The sequence below is a fragment of the Apteryx mantelli genome, chromosome 2 (genome assembly GCF_036417845.1).
Source record: "Apteryx mantelli isolate bAptMan1 chromosome 2, bAptMan1.hap1, whole genome shotgun sequence".
In the NCBI taxonomy this organism is placed as follows: domain Eukaryota; kingdom Metazoa; phylum Chordata; class Aves; order Apterygiformes; family Apterygidae; genus Apteryx; species Apteryx mantelli.
The window spans coordinates 136,288,576-136,313,760 of NC_089979.1; the positions used below are offsets into that span (position 1 = coordinate 136,288,576).

The 25,185-nt window shown below is 35.6% G+C and overlaps 1 protein-coding gene across 1 annotated transcript in view; it reads right to left on the reverse strand.

Annotated features, from left to right (window-relative positions):
* Positions 1 to 3,649: 3,649 nt before the first annotated feature.
* AHR (aryl hydrocarbon receptor) overlaps positions 3,650 to 25,185 on the reverse strand; it is a 69,142-nt gene continuing 47,606 nt past the window's right edge. Inside the window, 9 exon segments of the mRNA XM_067291618.1 lie at positions 3,650 to 6,454; positions 6,456 to 6,536; positions 10,647 to 11,925; positions 12,776 to 12,917; positions 14,485 to 14,594; positions 16,538 to 16,740; positions 17,599 to 17,729; positions 22,292 to 22,415; positions 24,656 to 24,745. Coding sequence (XP_067147719.1) covers positions 6,401 to 6,454; positions 6,456 to 6,536; positions 10,647 to 11,925; positions 12,776 to 12,917; positions 14,485 to 14,594; positions 16,538 to 16,740; positions 17,599 to 17,729; positions 22,292 to 22,415; positions 24,656 to 24,745 — 2,214 coding nt within the window. The 3' untranslated portion in view covers positions 3,650 to 6,400.

The following is a 25,185-nucleotide window of genomic DNA, read 5'->3' on the forward strand; positions in this document are numbered from 1 at the left end:
ATGTTAAGAGGGAAGTCTTCATGCTCACAGTCAGTGAACATGGAAAAATTTGAACAGATTTCTCTTGTCTTCCTTGTCTTGCTGTAAATACAGGTGGAATTGTTATATTAAATATTATTGTTTGTATACAGTGTTAAGGATTCCAGTTACTGTTAGTATTCCTCAGGCTTCCTCTTCTGATTCTTATAAGGAAATTTATCTCACACACTCATCCGTATGGGCCTTGGACACAGACATGCATGCACAATCTCTACATTTGTGTGAAAAACTGGGTGGAGTTAGTCATTTAGGAACATTGCTTGCACTTTTATTTGCAGGCAGGCTGGATTCAAGAGAAGATAAGAGCCTGTTGGCTTCATCATAAGTTATGAGAAACACAGTGACTTTAATGTTGAGGAACCTCTCCCTTCCTCAGAGGCTGACTAGTTTGGAAACTAGATTATATCTAGCTTTATTTAATAATTAAAAAAAAGGCCTGCTGGAACTTGACTAGGAAGGTTATTGAAGAAGAATCCTTCTCATTATCCAACAGACTGATCACATCTTTAATTTCACATCTCTGGTTGCATCTTTAGGTATTTTGCACTTGGCTGCAGATGCCTGACAATAATGATCCTACTCATTATGAAGACCAACTTTAAGCGACAGAGGATTTATAAAACCTAGGCCCACCACCAAATCAACACACCAGAACTTCCTTGAGAGGAAGAATGGATACTTGTTTATCTGGAGAGCTGGCTCAGACATCCTGGTGACTAATCAAAGCAAATGGTGCTCCCTGGAGCAACAGAAACAAAGGGGAAAACACAGTCCATGCTGGAAATCATTAAATGTTCAGATTATGTGGAGTATAGGATGGACTTTCATGATTAGTTCTAGAAGCCAACTTGTATTCCGGAAGTCTGAAGCTGTTTTGATGTAATGTTACCTACTTGGCACTAGAAGTGTCAGCTTGAAGGGAAGGATTCTTATGAGCGTGAATTTGGACAGGAAGGGGAGAAGGCAATAATAAGTAATTTGTGGACCTAGTCAAAGGAGAGAATAAAATATTAAGGGTGGAATTAGGTTCTTATTCTAGATAGCAACTTTAAGCTAACCTAAAAGCCAGAAGAGACCTTACATAGGTGGACAAAACTCACGTGAGAGTAATTTGGTTTGTGGTTAAATTGTTTGAGCATGAAACATGGTTCGTCACTAAGAAAATGCATCTCCAAAAGAGCTATTTGGGAAAGCCTCCAGAGCATCAGGCTAGATGATGACTTCTATCAATAGATTGCCTGAGCTTATGATGCAGTAGACTAATGCAGGTTAGGAATCAGCACGGTAGTTAGCCTTCGTGTTGAATTAGAAGTGAATTCCATAAGTCATAAAGAAAATGGCTTGCTATAGAAGAAAGGATCTCCCTCCTTCACACAAAATTAGACAGTGAGGTCTTATGTTTCTGGGAACAGGTTGTCGTGCGGCCTGAAGGCATCCCTTTAACAAACAGAACAGACTATAAGAAGGTTGGCTTGTGTTACATATATTATTGCCTGATTAATTCCAGATGTTACTTAATAGATTTGCAGCCTTACTGAATTACTCCTCTTGTGTCTTAGCTTGTTTTTTGTGCTATGCAAGGAGGGTAAATGGGATGACAAACAGAGGGACCTAGATACTGAGTTGATAGCCTAGCACCAATTCTGGATAACACAGAAATGTCTTAATATATTACAAGATAACAGCATATTTGATACCAGCTAACTGGTCCATCATGTCACTAAACCAAAGAACTATCATAAGTTTAGTAAACTGCATAGGGGATTACAGTGAAGCATTTGATTTAGCCCTACTACTGATTTTAAAATAACAACATCATGCCAAGTTAATATAGCACACAATAAACAGTAGTATCTGTAATTAGAAACCAAGTAAATTATTTTGCTAACTTATTAAAATCACTATTTATAAAAGTAAATAGTAATAAACACAGAAAATAGATTACCAATGGACAGCTACAGATCTCAAAATAGAAAATGCTTATCTCTGTGTACATTTTTTAGCAGGGCCCATGCAGAAATCTATTCCAGCCTCAATACTATTCAACTATGAACTTATTTTTCACTAAGCAATGAATATAAAAGCTTTTTGATGAAATTTGTTAGGCACTGGGGAAATGGTTCATAATCAGAAATGCAGTTCTTCAGGAACTCGTGTTGCACAGTAGTCTGGCAGCACTGGAACATATGTTTATACAACTAAATGCAAAGCCACAGACCTAGAGACCAAAAATTAAGTTCAGACCTGAAAAAATCATTTTAGGTGACCACTTTTCAAACTGCAGAGCTTTGACATGAATGTTTTGCATGGCACATACAAGACTGCATAAAGAGTGGTGGCAAAGAAAACAATTTTTGTTATGGAAGTAAAAACCAAGCTTTTGAACTGTTCTTTTGAAATGTAAGATGATGTTAAAAATCTGCATGGATCTAAGTCCTTTTAAGTACTTTCTTTCCTTAGTGGGAATGAAAAGGTTGGGCAAATCAGAAGAAAGCTGAATTGTGGGGGACAAGATATAAGGGCAGCTAGGGGGAAAATGGTTACATGACAAGTTCTGAGGCACCACAATGAACCTACATTGGGAAGCTTAGCAGGTAGAGCAGGTGAGCATACATCACCTTTACTTCTAATTAAAACAGCCTGCTTTTTAAAATTAATTTCAGTAGCTGTCCTGCATGTCTGAGATAACGTATCAGGAAGCTTTAGGGAGACTTTTAGACAAATAATTTATGACAAACTTAGCAAAGCTTTCAAAATGCTGATGAATCAAATGCACAGTATCAAGGCACATGATATAAATATTAGGGAATCAATTCTCATATTTAATTAGTTGTACTGCAGAACAGAACAGACTCTTGTCTATTAATGTAGCATATTCCTTTATATAATAGATAGTATACATGTTGTTCTTATATATCATTCAAGCTTTCCTCTGCCAGGGAAATGCCATTTAAAAATGAGCTGAATACATGACACAAACAGCAGGGTCAAGTCTTCTAATTCAGAGCAGAGCTATGGAAAGTAAGTTATAGAAATACTGAGAAATGTATGCTGTCAAGTAAGTAGAACACCAAGAGTTCACTTACTTAATATTTAGTTTTCCAACATCTCTCCTATTTTTAAATGAGCATTGGTCAGTTTGCATATACTCAGGAGAAATACTGATTCCTACGCTCCTCCAAGAGCAAATACTTTATGAAATTATGTCTATTTTCCATTTGGAAGTGTGGCCTTATTCAAAGAAATTCATTACCCATGACAAATTTTGGGCTGTCTAAACTCAAGTTTCTTGGGAGCAGGCTGTTTACTGAATCCAACTGCTACTTGTGGATTACTATTTACAATGTTTATTAATAACTCATTTTCATGCAAGTATAAAATGAAAATACTCAGTCCCTGGATGAATACACATTCACACTCTAAATTATATACATTGTATTTGCATCTAGCATTCAGAGAAGTGCAAAGTCCACAGCAATGTAAGTAACAGCAGTTTCATAAACTATTAAATGATGAGCTCTCAAAAGATATTAGCAACTGTATGATAACGTATCCCTTTGTATACTGCTGAAATCAAACATTTATGCAGTAAGAGAACACACATTTCAGCTACATTCAAGTGAATATTTTATTACCATACATTATGTCTTACAAACTTTATTGAAGATCAGCAAGAGCACTACAAAACCATACCTTAACACAATAAATGTATTGCATGGTATGTTCAGGCATAGCAAATTAAAGAAAAGAACTGAAAAGAAAAACAAGCTATGAAAACTTGTACAAAAATGGACAGTAATACTGATTAACACTGGGTTATATCTTACTTATAAGAGACCTGAAGGGCTAATAGAGATCCAATTTAGAAACATTTGTGCACTTTAGGTACAATTTGGTGCAGATCAAGAGTGCACTAATACAGTCAATGTTGTACAGATAAGGTAATGCACAAAATAAGCTGATATTATGCAATTAAACAACTAATTTGTTTACAGTAAATAGGGCAGCACAGTTATAGTACTGCATCCTTGGCACTTAGTGATAGAACAACATGTATTTGGTTTAACTAAACTCATAAAAAAGGGTATATACTGGTTTGTGAGATGTAAAACATACATTATCCCTTTGAACCTTTCAGTTTTACAGCGTTTTTCTAATTTTCAAGTTAAAATTCATACATGGCACACTACCTAGATATGGAAGACGTTTCAGATATTGCTTTAAAACAAGACTTTAACTAAAACGTGTTAGGATGACAAATTAATTCAAATGATATTAATTAAATCTTTCAGTGATGTCTTGTACTGAAAACAAAATCTGAAACGCTGAAGAAAGTAACCTTATATTACAAGGTTAATACAAGTAAACTTGTATTACAACCCACAATTTCTTTATGGGCTTTCCTGAATAGTAATTGCTTCCTTAATGTCCCTTTCACATATGGTAATTTCACTTAAAAGAACTGCTGAAATCATTCACCTCAAAAGTTTTAACTGAATTGGAAATTTGGCCTAGCATAGTATATCACAGAATGGAAGAAGATGCATTCTTCCTCACAGAAAGCATTTTTCAAATAAGAAAGAATTCCAATTTTAAGTGATTGTCCATGTATCAAACAATATTAACAACTGTCTGGAGGGAGCTGATTTACTTTTGCCTCTGTTTTAAACAAACTGGCTACATTGCCATTTTATATTATATATAACAAATGCAATAAAATTGTTCTTAACATATAATGATCTAACACTTTAGCATTAACTGGTTTAAAATATTTTACAAAGACATTTTATATGTACTATACAGCACACAAGAGTATGAAATATTTTGAACATATACACATTTCTATATTTTTCACATAGACTATTATTTTGCACCAAACATTGGTGTCTACAATTCTAACAACCCTCTCAGATAAAAAAAAACAAAACAGAATGTTTTGCGGATGGGATTTTCCCGAAAATAAAAACTACAAAAATCCTCTTATTACACAGAGAATTTCTCTAATGAACTATTTTTTTTAAATTTCATATTTTGCACAAAGCTTTTAAAGTGGATCCACATACATAAAAAGAATAGCTTCTCTGTCCTTTGCAGTGCAATTTGCTAGGAATAATATTTAACAAGAATGGACTCTGTCCCTACCATGACCATTAAAAACTGCAGCCAATCAAAATGTGACTCAGTGTCAAATTTTTTTTTGTACAAAAGTAAACCTCAATACTATTTGCCATTGAGACTCCTTTTCCCCTTATTTAAAATGCAATCCTTTTCAATATCCATTTTAATGAAACGATTTGCATAGAGCAGCCTCGTATTATTTCTAGAGAACATTATGAGTGTTTTAACACAAGATAAGGCACATGTTTTTCAGCATTAATAACCTAAAATTAATCCTGAGGAACTGTTCCTCCTCCCCAGCAAAATCTGCTTTTTTAATATACCCTGTATTACCTGAAGAAAGCAGAAAAGCAGTACAGAATAAACCAAAACTCCTTAGCTGAACTAAATTCAGAACATTAAAAACTCCAGATAATAGTGTAACAAATCCACAGATAAAGTCAAACTCTAACAAACTATCTTTAGGAAAAAAAGATACAGCCAGTAGCACTGTAGATGTTAGATAAAAGTTCACATAATACAGATGACATTAATGGTAAGTTTTTCTAAAATAAGCTCCCTTCAGAAAGAAGGTGGCTAAATTGTGAGGCACTTAAGGTTGACAATATAAGGAGGAATGCAAGGGATCTGTTTCATAGAAAACCTGAAGTTGCATATCATATCCTTGTGTTAAGCCTTCTATTAAAGTGCTAGAAATGGAGACTTAAAACAAAAGGATTTAAATATAAGTGATTAAAGAGCTTAGTACACAGTAAAATTAAGTGCTTTTGATTCTTATGATTTCAGAGCTTTTTAATAATTTTTTTTTAAAATAAAGTCTGGAAATAATTAATCCAAGTGTGAAATCCTCTTCCTTGTGCCATTGATGCTATTTGTAAAGTGCCCAATTATTTTTCTAAACAACAAAACCATTTGCCTTATCTTATGTTGTGCAGCATGACATAGTATGTAGTACATATGCAATCCATACTGCAATGACACAGTCAGTCTGATGGAAAACAGCACATGCATACTTTTAGTCAAAAAGTTTTCATTCCACCTGTCACCCTAAAAAATTAGGTCTTGGATTACATATCCTACCAGTATATATAGTGCAACCAACCTCAACTTCTCAATAAGTAATTTAGCTGTTACAGCCCAATGTTCAAAGGTGGACTTATCAAGCTTTTCCTTGGAGCAACCTGATGCCCAGACAAAATCACAGATGGAACTCTGGATCTGAATTATATAAATCCACTAGATGTCAAATCTGAGAAGGATCTGGGTTCTGTCGGATGATGAAGAGGCTGAAGATGTGTGGCAGTCTGTGTATTACTGATCACATCTAACTGAGAGGGATATGCTTCATTTACATTTCCTCCATTGAAACCGTTTTGGAACTGGGGGAAAAAAGACAATATAAAAGGTTAGTATGGGCAACTGATTAATTTAAAAGTTTTTAAAAATCCTCTTAAATACACAGATTGGATGAGATCATCTTCAAACATAATGAACAGCTTTAAAGCTATACATATATATTTTTGAAGATGACGAATGATGCAAAGTTAATTGATTTAAGGTGAAGTCTGAATGACCACTGAAACCTACCCTTGTTAAAGTCAGTGGTAATTCTACTTATAGCTAATGAAAGCAGCATTATGTAGTCAGAATCTAAAATATAGTACAGTTTTCATTTGTAGAAAGTACAGTCTGAATACTTCCTATTTCCTTCTCCAGTTGTTCCATTTTAAAAGCCACCTATTTGCATATTTTAATGTCTGCAAAGGGATCCAGACTTCACAGTTCTTCCAGGAAGGCACGTTCAGCCCTCTTTGTACACTGAAGTGACTGCACTTTATCCACAGGCTGAGCTGTCTTAGGGTGGGCTTTTTTTGATCTTCATATTGACAAAGCCAAGTAAGAGCAATGGATGGCTTTCATCAGTCTTGACATAATTGTTCATAGGATTATTTTAATCAACTGATGTAATGCTTCCTGTCATGCTATGAAAAACTTGCATTACCTACAAAATACTCCACTCAGTCATGCAAAGAAAATAAAACAAAATATTTTAAACATCTCCATCATCTCTTTGGGAGCAGTTTGTATCGGAAGTATTCACTCACTCATTCAAGATTCTTCCTTAAAACATATATTATATATTCATTCATCCATCTGCCAAACTATGCTGGCGGTTGGAAACTGTGTTTTTTTTTTTTTTTTTTTTTCCTGCTAGCCAGATCTTTGAAATTTGACTTTAACTGAACACAGTTATTTTTCTTCCAAGTTTTTAATAACTAGACTATAGTGATGTGAATTATATGCTTTTAATCTAAAGATGTCATATACTTTTAAAGATAGATAAGATAACACAAGCTAGGGTAACTTCTGACAACTCCTCCTTCAGAACTAGCTTATTTCAGTATTCTTCATTAATAAGATGAGCACACTCACTAAAATTTATAACAAAGTTCTCTGCAGACTCTAGTAACTGGAGAAGTTTTTCTCCTGTTTATTAAAGGAACACTGATCTTAAACAAACAACCAATTTATCAAAGGCCTTTCTACTCCCTCCATCTCTGAAAATATATTTAGCCAACACTGGCTGTTGTCCTACCACAGACGCACAAGTTCAATAGGAATTAGTTTAGGTAAGACAGATGAGTTACAAGTTAGGCAGAAGGTCAAGGCAGATAATAACAATGGGCCCTCCGTCTTTTCACATGGAAACCAACTGGGGTTGGAAGGATGATAAAAGGATGGGAATTATGACTCCTGTTACAGATGCCTGTCCTCTAACCAGACTCTAACCTCTAACTGATTGGGATGTCGGGATGCTAAATCCAGTCAAAGAATGCTCTGCTTTGGTTTGGCTGTGGGAATGGAGGCTCAGAACAGTAATATTTGATTTACTTAGTCACATCCTTAATAGAAATCAAACCTTGATAATTTTATTACTGTAAATAGTGGTACATTCTCTCTATTTACAATAAACAAATGTATACTGTCTACCACTTAGGCTTTGGCATAGAAGGTATTTTACAAGATTACAACTTCAAGTGCGGTGACTATACTTTTGACTCACTAGTTCCTTCGGGTTCACATATTTTAAATTTCCCTAACTCCTCTGATACAAGACTAAATACAATCTCAGTACTAAAAGTATATACAAACACAGGGTTATCTTTCCTTGGAGCAATGACATTTCTGGGTAAAATGAAAACAAGTTTCTAGATTAAAAGACTTAAATATAATGTTATTTACACTGGTTTACACTGGTGCCTTACTTTGTCCTGAATCTATATAAATGTTAACTGGCAGGTGCAACTACAGTTCAAAACGGGGTACAGTCTGGTACAAGAGACTTTTTGTAAAATCATGTGAACAGTTTGTAGCAGTGTGGGCTGCAAAAGTCAGTGCTGTTTGGTCTAGGAACAAGTAGTCTCTTCCTTCCCCAATGCTCCCCCCATTTTGCATAAATAGGTTTCAGACCTGCAAGGACTTGAAGATAGCTATCAGCTATCTATGATTACTCTTACAAAAAGGACAGGTGGGAAAATCCTTCCTTATGTCATGAAGAAATGTGCTGTTCTTTTAAGTGCCTTTGGACAAATATTCAGCAGTTTGCTCTTCAGAGATGAAAGAGAGCTAACATGACAAACGTAACATCAGTTCTGTACCAGGCTTCTCCTCGTGCAACGCTATTCAGATGCATACCGCATGGGCAAACCATAGCGGAAGGAGCTGAATGTGCCTTCAAATGGTTTAAGGAAAGGTAATTTTTCACAAGTGACCTTCGTTCATTGTTTCTGACAACCATGATAAAAGCAACATTACTACTGCAGCACAACATTCTAGTAAGAACAAAGTAATTAAATTAATTTATTCATTTATTGCATGTAGAGATGCTGTTTTAGTTAGCCTTTTTACAGATAGATGAGAAGAAAAAGTAATTGAGAAAAGGTAACAAAGTGGGCATAACAAAAGTGATTAAGGCAGCATAACAACAAAATAATTTATTTTAAATCAACCATTAAAAAGTAGAAAATGCATTAACTTAGGTGCTTGCAGTTCAAAACAGATGAGCTACACCAGTACAGATCTTGTGCAAAGAACAATTCTGCACTATAACAGGGATGAACTTGGCTGACCCTGGAAATGCTTTTCAACCCTATTATCAAGGACTCTGAAGGATTAATAGCACTGACCACAGCCAGGCACAGTACAGCCAAGTGCTGTGCAAGCTTCCTCACTGTACTTTGCCAAAGTAACTTCATGCTATTTCAGTCCTTGGACACTCAGGCAGAAGCTAGTCATCTTGCTGAACTGTATTATACTGAACTTTTGTAATTGTGCAATTTTATTTTTTCCACCAGTAAAACAGTTTCAAAAAAGGATTTGTTTCGTATTTGTAATTATACATACCAAAAAACTGTATGTGTTCTGCTTGCATTCCTCACCTCTGTCTTGTGTAGGTTAAATGCCAATTAATACTTTAATTCTGTAAATGCTTATGCATGTGCATAAGCATTTGTAGGATCAGTACTTTAGAATATAAACTCTTCGGGTGTGTGTGGGGGAGAATTGCACCTCTGTACTTGAGCAGCATTAATAGAAATAAATGGTACAATTTAAAGTACTTCAACACACTATTTTAAATTAGGAGTTCCCTGAGTAATTGAAGCTTTTATTTCTAAGTTAATTCTAACTATGAAGAAGTGTGCTAAAAACTGCAGTTTGTGGTAGAGCTCCTCCATTTTCTACTGCTTTTGTTGTGCATTCTCCTTAGCACAATGTGAAAAAGGCTCAACTTCTCTACTGTGGATATAATTCTTTCCTTCTCTTTTGTTTTCAGCAGATGCAATTTGAACAGAAGCTTAAGGAACAAGCTGACCTTTGTTTACAGCCGTGTTATGAAAATATTTCTGCAGTATTGTCATGTGTATAAATGCAATAGTTCATAATATTTCAGGCAAATTATGTGATGTTACAATCTGATACTTAAAACAATCCTAAAAATCTTCTAAGAATCTGAGTAGCAAGAGACCATTGTAACATTTTAAAAACTAGAGATTTTTCTGGAACCTTAAAACATATTTCATGAAAATAAATCTGCCATGCAGTAGCACTGACATCATTCCATTCCTCTACAAAACTCACATAAGGAAATTCTAAGATTCTGACCAGCCTGCTTTCCCTTTGCTCCTACCTTGTACTGGGAAAATTTCTAGTCAGTACAGTAAACTAGTTGTCTCACTGTGTTCTTTGAGTATAATACTGCCAGAAAGAGGTGACAATTCTGAAAGCTACCAGGATGTGGCCACTTGTACATAAGGACATGACCAAATGCAACTTTGCTCAATCTAATGAGCAAATGAAGCAGGAACATTCACTCACTGCTAAGCCATCAGTTTCAAACTCAGTGATTCAGTTGCAACAAACTCAGCATCCCACAAGTCATCCAAAAAACTGATTCAAAGTGAAAGCAATATAACAGCACTCTACCATACCTTGTTCAACAATACTTGTTGACTTGCCATCATTGGTTCGTACTGCATTTGATCTACGCCGCTGGGCTGTGATTCTTGCGTGCACTGGTACATAGACACAGCGCCTGCATAGCACGTTTGAGGAGTTAGCATAACTGACTCAGAGTTTATCCCACACTCTTGATTTTCAGGGACTTGCTGCAAACAACTGAGAAAATCCTCAAAGTTGGAAGAAGCAGAATAGGTTGATCTGTCAAAACCTGCTACAGGGAAATCCATTTGGGTAAAATTAGAAAGCTGTGGCATCATGGGTGTGGGCTGTTTGTAAGGAATAAACTCTTGCCTACATGCATAAGGTGCAGTGTTTACTTCTGATTTGTAAGAGAACTCGGGAACAGTGGCATGCATGCCAGGAAATACATATTGCTCAGGCTGCTGCTGGGAGCAGCTAAGAGGCATACTGCTGCCAGAGCTCCAATTTGTGAACATCCCGTTGACTTGCATATGCTTCATCTTTTGACACAGCTGCTGTTGTTGCTGCTGCTGTTGTAGCTCCACAAGCTGTTTCTGGTGCTGATGAAGTTGATGCTGATCGAATTCTTGCTGTACCAAGCAACCAGCATTCTGGACCAGAGGCTGTTGCTGTTCACAACCTGAATATAAGAAGTCAGACTTATTATTTAAGGAATCCTGAACATAAGTCAGAATTTCATCAGTTATATCAATGTCTCCAATATCATCCGCACCAGAGAACTCAGTTTTAAAAAACTCCTCATCCTGCTGAATACATTTTAGATCTTCAAAGTCAATACCCAGATTTTTCATGATGCTGTACAAATCACTGGTTTTATTATCTTGAAAGAGTGCTGCACTGTCTTCAGGAAGTAGCATATTACCATCTTGGGAACACTCCATTAGCTCCTGTTTCAGAATGCTGTGGTTTCCAGCAGGTAAGAGATTATCTGGCCAGTCACTGCTAATAACATTGCCCAATTCATCCTTGGTTTCTGTAAAGAAGTTCCGCTCAAAGGAAAGTTTATTTGAGGCTGGAGGGCAGAGATACACAGATTCACCTTGCCTTAACATGGCACCTAGAAGGGAGTTTGGATCCACAGAATCTTTGTGTAGCGTAGCTTTGGCAGCAGCTTCTTTTCCTGTGGTACTTTTATTCTTCGGCTGAGAAGGATCCATAAGACTTGACATAGGGAAAGTTACCTCATATAACACGGCCTCACCAGTGGCAAACATGAAGGGCAACTTCATGTTACGCTTCCGTAGATGTTCTGCCCCCTCTTCATCTCTGAAAATAAATAAAAAATATGGCATAATACTGCAGTACTATAACAATTTAACAATTACAGTATTTTTTTGTCCCTTGGAATTAATGTAAAAACAAAACAAAACCAACCCCCCAAACCCTTATTCTATCTGTAGGCATTTTTCAAATTCCTAGCTATTCCAGCTCAACTTGGCTGAGTTAAACCAAGAGGCAGCTTATGATATAAGGAGCTTATGACTGTAACACCATCCTTACGTATTACATTTGTAATTAAACCTAGAGAGCATACACTATTTTCTGCGCATTATGAGCTGAAATGAACATAAGTGGGCTTTGTTCCATGCATTATACTTTTCTTGACACAGCAAGTAAATGAATACTTCAGTATTGAAGTATCTACTTTTCTCCCTTTTACAAACTCCCCAACAAAAAATATTTAATTTGTATAATAATGCTTAATTCTACATTATTTATGGTCCTGAACTGAATTCCAAAGAACTTAATTTCTATATGTTATATGTTGTTTCTCTACACAACTGCAGCTGGATTTCTTAATTTTTGCTAACCGGGGTACTAAATTAAAAATAGGTTGGATGGAATAACTTGGTGTTTGTACCACTACTCTTACTCTTTATAAGAATTAAAATATCAAAAGTTTCACACATCAGGGAGGACTATGCCACATAGGTAGGTACAGAAATGGCAAAATCTCTTTTCAACATTTGTTAGCAAATGAGAAGAAAATCTCTTTCAGAGTTCAAGATTTAAAGAGGGTTTATTTAAAAATAAACAAATCACTTCTGAACATCAACAGGATCAAAAACTGAAGTCTGTCGGTTGAAGTATAGCTCTTTGTGCAATGATGACTTACGTAAGAGGTCTCTGTGTGGCAATGATGTAATCTGGTCTTCCATTTTTGTAGACAAGGCGTGCATTTGCTTGAACCCAGGCCCATCGATTTTCTTTGGTTAGAAGCCTAAACACAGTCATTCCACTTTCTCCAGTCTTTATCACTAGAGTAAATAAAGGGCAAACATACTGTTTAGTGTCCAGTGAACAAAAATAGGAAAACCTGGCATGTCATGAGGGTAATCTCATTTATAGAGCAATTTCACAACCTCATGTCCTCAATTATTCCATTTCAGTGCAGCTCTAATTTATTCCCAGCAAAATAGGATGATGGATCACTTTTAAGGATGTCTCATTACTGGCAAATAAAAGTCAAAAATTACAACTAATTGTAAGATCCACTACAGAATGGCAACATCCTATATCTAGCCTTATCCATTATTTCTGCAGTAGCTGAGATTATTAAATATTAGAACATGTAATTGTCAAAAGCAAAAATCTCTTTTACTGCTGAAAAGTGACTACTGTTTAGACAATTAGAACATACATTAATTCTTAATCCAAGTTCTTTCACATTTGGATGATTAGTGTAGAGGTATTTCAAAATGCATTTTCCACTCCCATTTTCTATCACTTCATTGGCAATGCTTCACAAGCATACTGTCATTTCAGTTCTACACTGCTGAACCTGCTGTATTTCTTGACAAAGAAGAAATAAAATACAGAAGGAAAGTTTAAGAATCCTAATGGAATAATCTTCACTAAAAGGAGACTTCTTTTTTTAGTTTAGCACCACAAAATAGAGAAAAGCAGATTTTAAAACGGAGTGAACCTTCATATATCCTGTTCTGCAAAACTTTTTCTCTTTTCATTTATTTAGTTAGCTTTGGAATAAACCCCAAATCTGATAGGCTACTGAAACTTTTAGTTTCATCTGCCATCATCACTTCTAGTCCTGGTCTATTATATGGGACAAAAGTGATTGAGCTGTCCCTGAAATAGAATATCTGCTTAATATAGGTTAAGATCTAAGCTGCTAGTGGGATTTATTTAATTGTATATAAAGGGACAGAAGAACTAGAACATTTTTTCAAGAGAAGTCAATAAATGAGAAGCACCACCAAAATATCCTGAAAATATTTTCTAACTTCCAAAGACAAATACGTTATAAGTAACAAAAAAACAAAGAAAGAAGTCTACCAAATAGTTACATATCAGATGGCTGATAATTATTTCTTTATTAGCTTCAAACATGATAATTCTCTCCTTAAATTGTTACTTAAGCCAAATTAAGCTGCTAAGACTCAATAACAGAAATTTATACTACACTAGCATGCTAATTCAGTGGTTAATTTTTGTTAAAAATCTTACACTGAGATCAAAAGAAAATGCTTTATTTATTTCCCAACAGGAAGGCTATCTTAAAAATAGTGTCTTTGCCCAAAAGGAAGTTGTTGAAATAGCAAAAGTTGGGTTGTGCAGAGAAGGAAGTGATAAAGGCAAGATGTGACAGAAACTGGGATATTTAAACTAAAAGGATCTAGATAAGAATATTAAATATTTCTTCATCCAGTGTAAACTCTTATAAAGAGGGAAAGGTCACACAAAATCAATGTTTTTTGGTTTTTTTGTTAATGGCCAGATTAATTTTTGAAGTGCTTCATAATATTTTTCAGTATGAATGTAAGTCACACTTTGCTTTTTCAGCCTTTCTTAAAGAATGAAACTTACTTCGGACATGATTTTCAGCACAATAAAGCATATCAGCTGCATGAACAAACTGGTATCCCGTTCCTCTCATACACAGCTCTGCTTCAGTGTATCCCAGGACAATCTTTCCTCTGGAAGGTAAAAGAAGAAACTGTAGCACTGCTGATGAACCAACTTACAGAATGAATGCCAAGCAAATCAATTATGGCTAAAACATTTCAGATATAAATGTTAACAACATTTTCTTGAAACATCAATTGTATGCAGAAGTATGAGAGGTCTAATAAAAAAGTAGTGAACAAATCATGAAACTTTAACTAGCTTCCCAAGTTGGCTTCAGTGATTTGAAGTAGGTTTGCAAAATTATTACATCATTACAAAAACAATATGTCTACAGTTAAGGTAGGCTCCTAATTACCTTTTTTGAACTAATGACTGTATTATTGGCCACTTATTCAGTTACAGCAGGCAGCCCCCATTTGCTGCAATGAAAGATAATATTCACTTGGCTGTATTTCATAGCATTTACCTGTAGGTGCTTGTATATAGAATTAAGTAGCGGCCTAACTTTATTTATCTAAACCTTCTTGACTAATTTATTTATTATTTTGTAATTTAAAATTAGAATTAGAGGTATATTGCAGAATTATATCCCTTTTGCTATTGAGTGGTTTGGGCCGCTGCGTTTGCATGTAAGTCGATTGCCTAAAATATGTCTCACCTTCCCTCAAAGTGAGAGACAGAAATTCAGTTGTGCCAGCAAGGCTGCAAATCACTTCTCTTTTTGCTGCATAAAAGCCCACACTTGCTCCTTTAAATAAGTAATGGATATTTTAGATCTCATTCTGCCACGTAAGTATGAGCCATCCCTTCCACTTCATGTCAGCCACTGCTCACCTGAGCTCCTCAGAGTTCCAGCAAAAATTAATTTCATTCATTATAAGAGGATTACTTGCAATAGCTATGAGGGTCAAATATGACTAAAAGAGTACTTTACTAGAGGTCAGGGAGATGAAGAAGAACTCAAAAGAATTTGTGAGAGCTCTATGAGATATATGATAAAAAGAATGAAATAGTAGAAAAGAGATTGAAACAGACTTGGAAGAAAGAAACAGGGATCCAAAGACAGATAGAAAAGAATAGAAATAGTAAGGAAGGAGAACAATACATGAAAAAGTTTAAAACGAGACAAAAATTGAAGGTTTCAGGTAAGGCATAATAAAAAAAAAAAATCAAAAAAAGGAAAGAAAAGGCTGTGATAACATTTTGTTAACAACCTCTACTGGTATGAGTTTATATTACCCAAGAAAAGCATTTTGGTTTATCAGTAGACAAGACACTGAATAATTCAACTCCACACTATTCTGTAAGTAGGTATGGAAATCCACATGAGATAACTGAGTGGGGGGAAAAAAAAAAAAAAGAAAAAAGAAATCACACTGATTGTCAGTCAAAAATAGGGAGGGAGGGAAGAAGGAAGGAAGGAGGCCAGAGGCTTTTTTTTACATAAGGAAGCATCTTAATGGGCTTCTTGCCATGTTGATGCATAGTTGTATTATGTTGATCTAGTAACATGGTAGTGTTTCCAGTTTCTATACAGGAAAAGAATGGTTTGGAAATGGGTCAAAGTCGCAGGATAAAGGAGGAGTTCATTTGTTTAATTTGTAATAAATTCCATTTCCATTGTATCTTACATCTATTTGAACTGAAGGGGAAAACAGGCGTGTAGAACAAGTCTTGGATTCTGTTCTATCAATTCTAAAGACTGAATTTCATGCAGAACAAAACATTAAACTTTTCTCCTTCCCTAATTTATTAGTATTCTGTTACTGTAGGATAACAGAGTCTAGGGTTTGTCTTTTTGTTTTTTTAATGATCTAGAGACAGAAGGCAATATGAATTTTCAAGGAAGTACACTAAAACAATCCCATTTCCATTTATTAACTAGCAGGGGTGAAGAGAAAAATCATCAGTATTGACTGAAACAGTAACCAACTTTATATTTTAAATACATATTTGAAACCTATCTCATCAGCAAACGAGTAAAGTTCTATGCTTAAGAATCTACACCTACTTTGCATCACAGCCGGTAGGCGTGAAATCCAGTTTGTGTTTAGTTCTGAAGATGAAGTTTTTGGTTCGTATCTCAAGGATAGATGGTGGCTGCAGAGGAGTAGCTACTGCAAATAGAGCAAGCTGAGGAGACAAAGTAGCACCATCCTTCCCTTTCTTGTTTTGTCCATGGAGAAACTTTAATCGCCCTTGAAAATTCATGGCCTTAGGATGAGGAAAGAAGTAATTGTTACATATTGGAGATATTTAAGAGTCAGATATTTCTGCCATGAAGTACAATATAAATTATATCTTTCTTTTCTTTTAGATCCATTACATTCAATCTTTGTAGCATGATATACATGAAAGTCAGTTAACAAGTTCAGAGTACTATTGTTATATCCATTTCACTTAGAGATCTACCAATAAATAAACTAGAAAAAGAACTAATACTCTTTCTTTTGAGGGAAAAAAAAAAAGCGCATTCAGTAGAAGAGCCAACTGGCATTTGTTAACATCTAATTAACTGAGCACTTATTAATTCTCTTGCATTTCTGTCAATGATTAGTATAAAGTATACTATTTCAAAATCTTATATAAACAATTCTATTGGTAAGCAGTCACGTACAGGAGATAAACCCACATTATTTTTTTAAAAAACACAGAATTGACAATCAACAAGTGTATTAAAAAGAGCAAACATTTTCCCAAATAAGAGAAAATATTGCTTCTGTTGATTATTAACTATAACTTATTTCAAGATACCCAGTGGAAAATAGGGCTTTTCAATCCATAAATCATACAGTACTTCACAAAAGCAGATGCTTACTCATATTTCACAGCAGAACCTGAGCCATGAGAAATGAGGGAACTTGCAGCTGATTGTAACAACATGATATACGTTCCTGGGGCAACCCAGGAATAGAACCATTACTTGTCATTTAGTGTAATTAGCTGAAATATACTGATTCAAGCAGCTCAGATATCTTCAGAGACTTAACAAATAAAGCAAGTTGCTATACATATTGTAAGGATGCGGTAAATTTCCAATTTTTAGGCATGGTTGGAAGTTTCTATACTCACCAGGAACCCAGATGAATTATCCAGGAGGCATCGTAACCTGCAGATGAAATTCCGTTCCATAAAGGAAGAATTCTCTGGAGGAAGTTGGTCTGGGTTATAATAGGTTGCTGGCTGTGAAAAGCCATTATCTCCTACAGGAAAGGATTATTTATAAGGATTATTTTTAGAAGAACACCTAGTGAAGGCTATCTATAACAAATCATCTTCCGTCTCATAAACAAAGCCTCAGGTCATGACCTGAACAAGAACAATGTAAACTAGAAACATCCTCAGAACCTTTACTGATTACAACACTATGCTAAGTATCAGTTCTTCTGATGGGATTATGTTTTACAGGCTATAGCATTTGAAAACTGTATGTATTATTATTATTATTTTTTTTTAATTTGGGCTTAATTCATTATTTAGTCAACAAGTTAGATTTTGAATCAGTCACAGAAAACAGAGCTCTCAACAGACAGGATATCCCCAGTGCTGCAAGGGTAGGATCTTCAAAATGGAATTAAGCACCCAGTAACAGTAACTATAGGAACTGGCTACTCAAAAGCTCAGTAGAGGGTATCAGACTATGACATGGTCACTCTCCAAACATCCAGGCAAAAGCTGTCCGTAGCACTAAATAAAACAAAGCACTTTTAGAGAATCACAATAAATAGATGTAATCATTTTCTTTAATGGATGAAAAAAGAAAAAGAAAAGCCACAAAATAGTGAAGAATATTTCATCATTGTGCTGATGAAGAAAACACTGTAGTTGCCTCTCCAGAGGAACCTGAAACATGTATTATGTAAAAAACAATCAAACCAAACTAAAACAACCCCCCCAACAACATGAATGACAACTAGGATCACAACATGATGCTCTATTGCCACCTTAGGACAAGCATTTGCTGCTAAGTGTCATTTAGGAAATAGACTTAAACATCTGGAATATAAAGTAAAAACATAAGGTAAATCAATAAGCTTCTGATAGAATTCATATGTTCTGCATGAGGCTACATATACATAGATATCATACCACATCTTTTCAAAGCAAATTTAGCAAAGTAATCTTTTTTGTAATATATATATATATATATATATATATATATATAAAACGCAAATTAGTCTTTCCCTCAAAAAATTAAGAAAACTACAACAGTGTGAAATGCTGTTTTAAAGTGCTAAACATGCAGCTTTGACTAAAAGAAAATTAGATGCATTTGCTTATGCATTTACTCTGCCAGAAACCCCACACAAGTAGTATAGTAAAATATTCCATATACTGAGGGAACTGACGGCCACGTATGGACAAAAACAAGACCATAGGTCTTAAGAAAGATCCCATATTCCAGACTCAGGACACGAAGTCAGGGATAGCATGTCACCTAATTACACACCACATTATGTTCTCGGGAACATAATTCTGTCTCCTGAACAGCTGGGCAAATGTATAGATAGGCTGGGTGTTTTGTACAACAGCTAATCAACCCCAAAGGAAAAGAAGTCACGACCAACAGACAGTTCACTTTACCTGCTGTTACTTTAAAGGCCTGAATTGGTGTCAAATGAGGCTACTGATGGCTCACCAAGAGGCCTGGTAACCTAAAGGCCATTGCAGTTCAACAACAACGTTCAGCTCTCCAGTTTTTCAGATAACAAATTTCATATACCCTCCACTCCCCCACCCACCAAACTGCTATCCAAGACTGATTTTTGATGAATAGACCTCAAGATATGGAGAAATAGAAAAAGGGGCCTAGCTGATAGTGAGTATCAAGTAAGACATCTTGAAGTTACAGCCAACTGCAGAACGGAGTATTGGCCAAAGTCACCGTTATGAGCTGATCCTACAGAAATGAGAACATGGTCCAGGATGGTTGCCACCTGATTTTGATATTAGAAAGTAAAAAATTCCTTACCATATGGATGGTTCTCAACAGACAAAAGCAAGCTTACTTACTTCCTTCCCACTGATGTTGTTTTGTTTTTTTTTGAATTGCCTAACTACTGGTAAGAGTTTTCAAAACTTTTATCTCTGAGGTGGTGCTTCTCCAAGAGGTACTGAAATGGGTCAGATGCTTTCCAAAGAAGCAAGATGTGTGAAGCAAGGGTATCAGAGAAACAGAAAGCTAGCAGATCCCAACTCCACCTTCAAAAATTCCAACTTGGACATCCCAGAGAATTCTTCCAAATACACAGCTAGGATTCAAATGCTCGTATCCTATCCGAGTTCTCTCAAGTGTCTGCCAACTTCCATAGTACAGTGTGGCAGTTCCCAAGAATTGTACAAAACTTCACTGGAAGAAGCAACATAGTCTGTAGCTTGGGAGATGAGGGGAAAGGTGATCAAACTATGAGGCAGGGAATGGGCTTTAACCCCAAGCCTCCTACATTTGTAAAAGGAACACTGCTGCAGTTTCCCAGACAGGGAGGTCAGCAAGCAGTCAGGTTTTAGTGCCAGGACCTTGGAGAACTGACTCCACACTAATTTTAAGAATGCAAAGAGAGTCTCACAGAGGCTCTGTGAACCCTGGTGCAAAATCATTGGCTGACAACACAGGAGTTAGAATCTATATTCCCAAGGAAACTCACACTAGAGCTTGTCAACACTACGGAAAGACATGCACGAAAACTCTATGCATTGAGATCTTTTCATTTTCTTTGAGCTCAAGACCTTATATTGCTGCTCAGCAGGCACACTTTAAAAGACAGTCCAAACTAGGTGCTCCAAAGCTGAAATTTGGGACTGAAGAAGTAGAATCTTGCAAACCTCTCTGGGAGTATGACAGTGCTGGGAGAAGCATCTGGGATAGGCACTGTAACAGTTCAGGAGACCAGCAGTAGAGCAGCACACCAGAGCACAGAGTGAGAAGAGATCAGTCCAGGCTAACTGAAGTAGAATTAGTTCTGAAACTGAGGCTGAAATCTGTAATTAACCCTGAGCACACTTATAGTATACCTATATCAATAACTATATAATTCTGGCTGAATGTATTAAAAAAAAAAGATTAAATTAACAAAAATGAGGGGGTCTTTATGACACAACATTATCCTTTACTATAAATTTGAATTTAGTTCAAAAATCCTCAACATCCAAATATATTACACTACTTGTGGCATGAAAATAATTTGGCAGCTTTTACTAAGCTAGAAACACAAGGTACAAAACAAAATACTGTTTGTAATCCTGCTCAGCACTTGCAGTACTTCCTTCATCCAGTAAAATCTGACACCGAGTCAACCTGGTTTCAGACTTCTCAAACACAAGCATTTATAACTTCATATGCACTTGTTTAATCTTGGAGCACTACAGAACACTGTTTCACTCTGAAGTAAACAGTAAGCTAACCCATAAAAACATAGTTTGACTGTCAGCAGCTGTTTGCTATCCTAATATTAACTAATTAACTTGCAGCATAATTTCAACTGGATTGTGTAAATTGTTCCATAGATGGTATGACAACACTGAGGCACTAAAATGAGAAATTGATATATACGGAGCTTTCGCTGAGCCAAACAAGTAAATACAATTTGCTTTGTTGCTATGTTTTCTCTTATCAAATCATGACTATAAAACATTAAATGGGAAATTGTAAGAGTTTTAAATCTGGTTGCTTTACAAATGATAGATTTACTATAAAATAATAGAGACTTTTCTGCATTAAAAAAAAAACAGAACTATAGGTAAGAGTTTTACCTAAATATTTAAACAACTACTGTGCAAAACAAAGCATCACAGTCATCTCAATAGTTTTGTCATCTTTATTAGGCAGGCATACGCTTCCTATACTACACGTAACTATGCAACAACAAATCCCCTTTTCCCTGACTCCATATGCAAGCAATGTGTTTCTCCTTAATTGCTTCTCAGTTCAGCAGATCACACAAGCATCAGTCAATAATGTGCCAATCAGAAGTGCTAATCAGCATAACATTTGGTCTAAAAGGTTCCTCTGTTGCATCTTTTATAACGCTTCCCCTTTTATTCCCAAGGAGATTAGTGGTCTATGTGGCAGACTAGATAAAACAGCCACAGAAGTGGAGCAGTAAAACTCTTCCACAGTCAGGAATGCAGTACTCTATATTAACATAATATTGTAATACATTCTTAGACATGGAATGGATCTGCAAGCCTGAAGAGCTTAAAAAAAGCTGTCATATTCAGCTTCCTTCCTAGGCTAATAAATTTGACATCATGATCAGTAAGCAGGAGTAGATGCAAGAGATCATTACTTTAGAAGAATCACTCTGTCATTCAAACAATGATTAAGGCATGGTAAAACTGAGGGTGAATACAGAAAAAAAAATAGAGTTTCCTCATTTCTCATGTGGGCAAAAGACACTGCCCACTTTGCACTGTCTTGTTTGCAACACAGATGTGCAGGATCACCCCCTTTGCTATCAGCCACAGTACTACTGATCAAACTCGAGAGAAATTCAGTTATTCATGCTCCAAATTAAACTCTTCCAATTCATATGTTATTCACAGCAAAATTAGTATTTTTATGATGCTGTGCTATGAATGGCTGTGCTCATTCAAACTGAAAAGAAATAGAGCTTTCCATTGTTGGCTAAACATAGCCATAAAATTCAAATAAATTTAAAAGATGTTACTTTATTCTTTGTTCATATAAAAGAACTAAATTAAGATATTACATACACCTGCTTTAAAAAATTAGTCAGGGAACCATATAAGCTTGCTGAATTCTCACCTTGCAGGCTTGGTCCAGAATCTGCAGACTGGGCAGGATTTAATGCCCAATGTAGCTGACGTTGAAACTCAGGTCTGTCTTCTGTGTGAATCAATTCAAATACGCTCTGGTGTATAATATCAGACTATGTACAAAAAGGAAAAAGGAGACAAATAAAAAGTATATAAAACATCTGACAATATCATGGAAGTCATCTTGTTGACACCATTTCTAATGGCACAGCAAAACCCTTTTTGCTCAAGGGATAAAAACATATATTTGCACACGCATGGAGAAGTTTTCTGAAGCAATTTCTAACAAACCAGAGAAATATTCAGTCATGCCAATGTCTGCAAACATGAAAAATAACAACACAAATATTACCTTACAAAAAATTATTTAAAGGCAAGCTTTTCTTTACCTGTTTTTATCTAAATAAGCTTGGAAGTGTTATGCTGAGGGTTTTTGTTGATGTTGTTGTTGTTGTTGTTGTTGTTGTTGAAGAATTATTTCATTTCACATACTAGTGAACAAAGTATTTGCCAGCTGGAACTTGGACCTGACCCATTCTAGGTGCTCCAGGAACACAAAAGAAGCCAAACACAAAGAACTTCCAAATCTAAGACAAATAAGCTATGCATGTTGGTTTTGTTTGGTTAAAAGCTTTTCTACTCTTTAAGGATATATTAAAATCCGTACATATTAAGCTCTCATATCACCACTTGTGTGCTTAGGAATGTTATCTGAATGACAAAGTTACAACATTCAGAATCAGTGGATAAAGAAATTAGGGGGGAAAAAACACCCAAATATTTAAGAAAAAGCTTATTAAACTGAGAAGAATTAAATTGCTTGTTTTCTGCATGAATCAAAAAAACCCTATATATAAAGGCAAAATATTTAAAATAAAACATAGACCTAAGGAAATTATGATGAACTGGCAAAAGCAGAAGTCTAGCTCAAATCTTGCCTTAATCTGTTTCACAAAAGAATCAATATTTTTCAGGAAAATTTGCCAGAAATGCTATTTTGAGGATTTCAAGACTTTGCTTTCTATATCATGTACTTGATTTATTGGCATTGCTATACAAATATCATGCCCAATTTGTCTCCCAGTATTTTCTCTTCATTCTCAAACAACTGAAAAATCGGTAGCTTAAGGAATAATAATGTTTTGTTTGGAATATTTTCTTTTATACAAACATTCCCCAAACTCTTATCAGCTAGCTAAAAATACAGACCAAGCAGCATTTCTCCCTATTTTTAGGCAGCAACTGCATCTGTCATTATCCAGTACCTAACAGCACCATATACTGGTAACTGCAGATGTGGAATATTTTACCACAGAAGTGCAGCAAATACAAATGTATTTGGCAGCAGCTCTGCCCATGGGTGTCCTGAGAAGACATTTATAATTCAGTGCATTTAAAAAAAACAAAAAACAAACAAACAAACAAAAAACCAAAAAAACAGGTGTCACAGCACAAATTATTCAGTATATGTATCAATGGATTTGTCATTAAGCCAAAACCCACTTACTTCATCTACACAAAGCATAGTAGTTCAAGTGTGACTTCCATACCAGTGCTACCTCACATAACCAAGAAAAGGGCTGTCCTGGAAAGGAGGCTATTAGGTAAAAGAAATTCTATATACAGGAAAAAGCAAGCAGCATGAATTGCCAAAGCCAGCATCACTGGGCTATCTTAGGATCCGTCTATTCATCCAAATTTGCCCTACCTGCAATGTAGGGGTAGGGATCACAACAGCTTGTATTCTCTTAACACAAGCTAATTCTGGGAGTTCTCTAAGGAATGCAATATGTGCCTTCTGGATCTTGGTCTTTACCATTTTGATACGTGGCTTGCAAGGCCAAGATAGTTAGCCATACCTAATCTGTACCATGAATCGTAAATTACATATGTACTAGTCTTTTTAAAAAAGAAAACATGGGAGAACTAAAATTAGTAAACTAACTCTGTAGATACTTAAACCTCAAAGCATATGGAGTTAATTTTGTATGAAAGGTTTCTATTAAAATAATTACCTTCCCATTGAATTATGTTTTGTTCAGCATCATAAACTGGGTAACACTACAGTATAAATTTCAAACAGTTGTTCCAGTAAAGACTAATTAAGTGCGAAAGTTCCCTATCCTGCCTAACTCAGCAATGGAAATGATATTCCTGTTGTGCTTGGCCTGAGATCCCATTTCAACCATGTAAACTGATAGAAAAGTAATATAGTTCCAAAGTAATCTAGTGTAAAGTGTCTAACCATGAATTTTATTACACAAACTATCAGACCCTAAATATGAATACTGATGCCCTCAGAAATTAACCAAAAATTCTGCAAAAAAATAGAGGAGAAAAAAAATAAACTTACTTGTTGGAACCCCAAGTAGTCCTGGATAGTAGAAGAGACGTAAAAAACCAGAGCATCTGCTGTAACAACTAATACAAAACCATTTAATGCCTGGGGAGGAAACACACCAATCTGTCAGCTTCAAAGACAAAACTCCAGATAAATTATTGCAGCTGTAAGTCTACCTATACCTTAGTCTTACAATAAAATGCGAAGCGTGCAAAAACATATCATTATCTAGCAGCCCAAACAGAAGGATTCTTCATTGCAATTCTCTACAGTACACATGACAATAAAGAAAACTGTGCATCTAATGAAGAAAAATATTTTTTAGAAAATTCCAAAAATGGAGTCAGGGGAGAGGACAAAGCCCACTGATGACTTCTATTTACTGGTGATTACAGGAGATGAGGGGCAGTAGTTTAAACAACTACAGATTTATCTAAAGGTAGCTATCAACCAGTTTGCAATACTTGCACAGCTCAAGTCTTCAATACAATTAATTCTGCAGTATGAAACTGAGCCATGTCACAAACGGATTCCCAAAATCT